The sequence below is a fragment of the Tetrao urogallus genome (assembly GCF_951394365.1).
Source record: "Tetrao urogallus genome assembly, chromosome: Z".
Lineage (NCBI taxonomy): Eukaryota > Metazoa > Chordata > Aves > Galliformes > Phasianidae > Tetrao > Tetrao urogallus.
This window is the reverse complement of record NC_136816.1, coordinates 3824410-3829016: the sequence shown is the minus strand read 5'-3', so window position 1 is coordinate 3829016 and position 4607 is coordinate 3824410. Positions and strand designations below refer to the sequence as shown.

Below are 4607 nucleotides of genomic sequence, written 5' to 3'. Positions count from 1 at the left end.
GGCAGCCTGCAGACGCAGAGTCGGCCGCCTCGCCCTTGGCACTGTCTCAGGCAAAGCTTCCCGTGCCTCCTCGCTCACCTCCCCTTCAATCCACAGTTCCCCGGATCTCATCTGTCACTTAGGGGCACCTGGGCAAGTAACGTTGCCAAGGAAGAGGTTCACCCACGATGCCGAGCTGGGGCTGTGTTCCAGTTCTGTTCTCTCCATCTCTCAGAACCCCCGTTTCTGCCCGCTGGTGGCAGGACGTGGGGTCCCTCACTTTCTGGCGGCTGTCTCCCTGGCGCCTTCCTCTCTGGCACGCCTGGGAGTTACTCCACGGTCAATCTCTTGCTCTCACTCCCTGATGCTCCGTAACCTCTCCACCTCCTCCTTGAGCTCTGCCACCATGCTGAGCAGATCTTCCACCCGCTCACACAGCAGCACCCGCCTCCCTCGCCAGGCAGCAGCAGGCTCAGGCACTGCATGCAGCCGGAGACCTGAACAGCCCCATTCTTGGGCAGGGCCTCCATCTGGGTCAGGATGGAGTCTTCGCGGGGCAAGCTCGTTGCCTGGAGGGAGGACCCCATGGTAAATCTGTGGTCTTGGAGACTGCCAGTAGGTAAACTGGTCTCCAAAGTGAGGAGGGACGGTACTTCTGTGCCGTCCTGCGCAAGCTCCCACACCTGCCGCTGCAGTATGCTGTGGCTGCTGCGCACATGCTGCCTGTGGGCTGTGGGCATGCTGTCCCCCTTCAGGGACACAGGTAGATCTAAAGATAACGCCACGACAACCATCTGGGAAGGTGCCGGGGAGAAGACGACCCCGTGGTCTCAGCTCCTAACACTGCCTACCGCAGGACAAACAGAGACGAGTGACGCCAACATGTGGGGAGGGTGTTGAAGGTGTATTTTTTGGGAAAGATGGAATCACAACCGTCACGTGGGATGGACACGGCTGCTGGAAGCCGACTTTGGGGACTGGTTGTGGGGATGTCTTCTCCGATGCTGGACCCGGGAGCGGCTTTGTGCCCGGGCTGGTCCACCGAAGGATGAAGGTGGAACGTGTGGACTCTCTTCAAGGTTGATCTTCTGTGCCGCTTGGGGACCACAGCCCACGTCACGTGGGGGATGGGACACGGCTGCATCAGCGCCGTCTTCGGACTGGCCGTGGGGCCATCTTCTCGGGTGGTTTGCCCGGGAGCGGCTTCGTGCCCAGGCTGGTCCCCGCTGCCTGGACTGGCTCCCACGGCCTCGTCGGGGCCGGCTGCGGGAAGTGGAAGCGCGACGCCCCACTGGGGATCGGCCTTCGAGTGGGGGCCCGCCCTCGTTGCCTGGACTGTCTTCTGCGTGCAGGCGGAGGGGAAGCCCTCGAGGACCTCGGTGGTGCTGGTGTGGCCGAGGTGCAGGTGCCGCCCTGAGTACCTTGGGCTGTGGTACGGCTCCCACCACGTTGTCTTCGGGGCTGACTCTGGGAGCCCGAGGCCCGGCCTCGCAATGGGGAGCGGCTTCTTGTGCGGCCGGTCTCCCGCTGCCTGGGACGATTTCTGGCTGCATCTGCCAGGGAGGTTCTGGAGGACCGTGTGGTCCCTCCGTCTTCTGGGGCTCCTCGGAGGAGGTCTCAGCGCCTGCAGCTGGTGCCTGTCTTCCTGCACCGCGTCGTTGGTGCTGCTGAGATGTGTCCCGCTCCTCAGAGAGGTGTGAGCGGGTGGTGGTCTGCTCAGCCTCTGGCACTCTGGGCTGGACGCTGAGCTCAGCAGCTGGGAGTTGCAGGATGGGCCGGGAGCTGCCTGCGTAGCAGGGCCAGAGCTGATGTTTTCAGGTCCTGCAAAGACGGGGGAAGGCGCCGGTACCTCGTGGCTCGAAGTGCTGGGGCTGGCAAGCTCGGCGCTGGAGCGGGAGGCTGTAAGGAGAGACAGGAAGCTCAGCAGGGTGAACATGCAGCCCCAGGGCAGGACAGGCTGCCATCCCTCATGGGGCAGAGAGAGACTGTGGCGAGGCCACCCTGAGCACCCGTTGCCAGGCCTCGCCTGGCCCCAGTCCCGCGGCACGCGGCTCTTTGCCTCTTACCCGGTGCTCCTGCCAGCGCAGGTGTCGCACTCCCAGCCATTTCTGCCCATGGCCCAGAAGGAGCAGCACCAGTGCGTGCCTTCTGAGCCGCAGGAGCTGCAGATGAACAGCTGCCAGAGCCTGCGGAAGCAAACGGGTTGTGGCTGTGAGGACAAAGCGAGCCAGGGCACGGAGCAGCCGGCATGGCTCCGGTGCTCGGTCCTTGCTCCAAGGCTGAGATCCCACGCAGAGCCCCAGAGGACTGCGGAGGGTCACTCACCCCTTCTCCTGTGCCCTCTCCCTGCCTCCTAGGTAGATGCACGGGTTGGCGTCGCAGCGCCTGTGCCTTTCTCGCAGCGGCTGGTATGCTGCATCGTCCCACCAAGATGGTCGTCTGCCGGAGAAGAGGGGGAATCTGGTGAGTCTCGGGTGCCCCAGGCACAAGGCAGATTCAGGGCATCCCTGCTCATCCTCATTCCCTGCCCCTCCAGGAAGCTGAGACCAGTGCTCGCAGGATGGCCTGCCAGGGCCAGGGGCAGTTCCTGGGCAGGCACAGCAACACCTGTGCCTGAGTGTCTGCGGAGCCGGGCAGAAGGACACCAACCTGACTGGGATTCTGATGCCCAGGGTGGTCATCTGGGAGCGGAATCTTGTTTTTCCTCCGCAGACGGGGCAGAAGAATCGCATGGTGGCGGCGTGCAGGGCATGTTTCTGTAGGAGAAGCACGAGCGTGAGCGTGAGCGTGAGCGGGGGGGGCTGGCTGCCGCAGAGCACCAGCCGTGCCCACGGGGCGAGGGGAGGACTCCTACCCTGATGCAGCCCCGGTGGAACCAGGCCTGCTTGCACACCGGGCACACCATGGTGTGGTAGGACGTGCTGTCCCCCACGGGCTCCAGGCAGATGACGCAGATGGTGTTCTGCGACGGAGCTGCCTCCGCCGCCTGCCGAGGGCGATGCTCCCAGCAGAAGGACCTGGGCGGGAGGACAGAAGGGGTGGGCATGGTGAGAAGTGCCGTGAGGAGGGCAGAGGACCAGGAAAGAGCGCCAGGCCTGGGCTCTGGCTCTGGCAGGATGCTGGAGGTGTCGCTGCGGGTTCCTCCCTGGAGCAACAGCGAGGGACGGCAGCTTGGCTGCTGCTGGCAGCCCTTACCTGTGCGGCCCAAAGTGCTGCGTGACGCATTGCCCGTCCTCGGCGCAGGGCAGGTGGAAGCTGCGCTCGCAGCCTGTCTCCGCGCAGCTGATGGCAGCTCCCCTCTCGCCGCAGACAAAGCAGTTCTGGAAAGAGCAGAGCAGCCCCCGTTAGCGGTGGGCTCGGGGCCTCGGCGGCCGGCCCCACTTCTCCGGGCAGGGCGCAGGGTGTGGGCACCGCTGCCTCACGCTCTGCAGAGCTGCCTGGCAGACGAGGCTCGTCTGCTGTGGTGGGACTTTGTCCCGGAGCCGGTTGGAAGGGCCGCGATGGCTTTCCTTGGGTCCAGGCGAAGCCGGTGCGAGCCTCTGCCGGCACCAAGCTCCCCGTTCCGTTCAGCTCCTCACCTTCTGGCCTGCCAGCTGGAGCGTGCGCTGGATGGCGCTAACGGGGAAGCCAAAAATTTCCCCCCCTGGGCATCTCCACTCCAGAAGCCCGTTGGCAAAGACCTGCAGGAGAGAAAGGAGCGGGATCTCGTGAGGCCGGAAAGGAAAGGAGCATCCCTGGCAGGAGCCCTGGCCCGTGAGGGAACTCACCAAGCAGAATTCGTGGACACAGAGCCCACCGCTGGCAAATGTCTGCCCGCAGATGTCCGGGTTCACCTGTGCGCGGCCGCACAGCACACACACTGCAGAGGAAGGAGAGAGCAGCTGTGAGCAGCGGTGAGCACCTGGCAGGGCCGGGTGTTCCTGGGGGCCGTCCGTCCCCAGGGCCTGCTCCGAGCCTGCCGTGCTGCTGCCTGAGGGGCAGGGCTGGAGGGGGTGGAGGGGAAGGGGGCATCGCAGGCCCAGCAGCTGCAGCGGGCAGCCGCAGCCCGAGCCGGGGCTCTCACCTGGCTCCCCGGAGTCGGGGGCCTCCTCCTTCTTCTCCGCCATGTTCGGCATCGACAGTGAGAAACAAGAGAGTCAAGGAAGTCCGTCCTCTCTCCACGCCTCACCAGGCCGAAGTGAGCAGGGCCCCGGCCGGCAGCCTTTGCTCTGCTCCCGGCCCCGCGGGTCACAATGGCCACCACTGTGACATCACGGTCACCACCTCACCACCAGGCTGAGGGCGCGGCAGGGCGGCGGCTCCTGTGGGCAGCGCAGGGTGAGGGGCCCGGTGCTGCCAGCAGCAGGGGGCAAGGACGGCCTCCCTCAGGCCTTTTGCACCGCGCCCGTGCTGGGACGTCGCAGCACGGAGTCTAATAAAGGGCTGCGGGTCAACTGCACAGCCGGCATTTCTCGCGTGTGTGTGCTGGCCGACTTTGCACGGCCTGCTGGTGACGGGACAAGGTGTTGACCTGAGAAAAGAGGAGGTCTGGTGACCTGCGAGGGGGAATTCCTCACTCGGAGGGCGGTGAGGCCCTGGCGCAGCTGCGCAGAGAAGCTGTGGGTGCAGGCGCTCCAGGCCTTGTTGCA

The 4607-nt window shown here is 65.2% G+C and overlaps 1 protein-coding gene across 1 annotated transcript; it reads right to left on the bottom strand.

The window, feature by feature from the left end:
- Nucleotides 1–826: 826 nt before the first annotated feature.
- Nucleotides 827–4094, bottom strand: LOC306957204 (uncharacterized protein; the record flags this gene model as incomplete). Its single annotated transcript, XM_079548595.1, has 9 exons — nucleotides 827–1878; nucleotides 2059–2165; nucleotides 2305–2418; nucleotides 2629–2735; nucleotides 2834–2996; nucleotides 3175–3299; nucleotides 3558–3659; nucleotides 3747–3838; nucleotides 4043–4094. The coding sequence occupies 9 exons, from the start codon at nucleotides 4092–4094 to the stop codon at nucleotides 827–829; spliced, it is 1914 nt and encodes a 637-aa protein (XP_079404721.1).
- Between the last annotated feature and the right edge of the window lie 513 nt (nucleotides 4095–4607).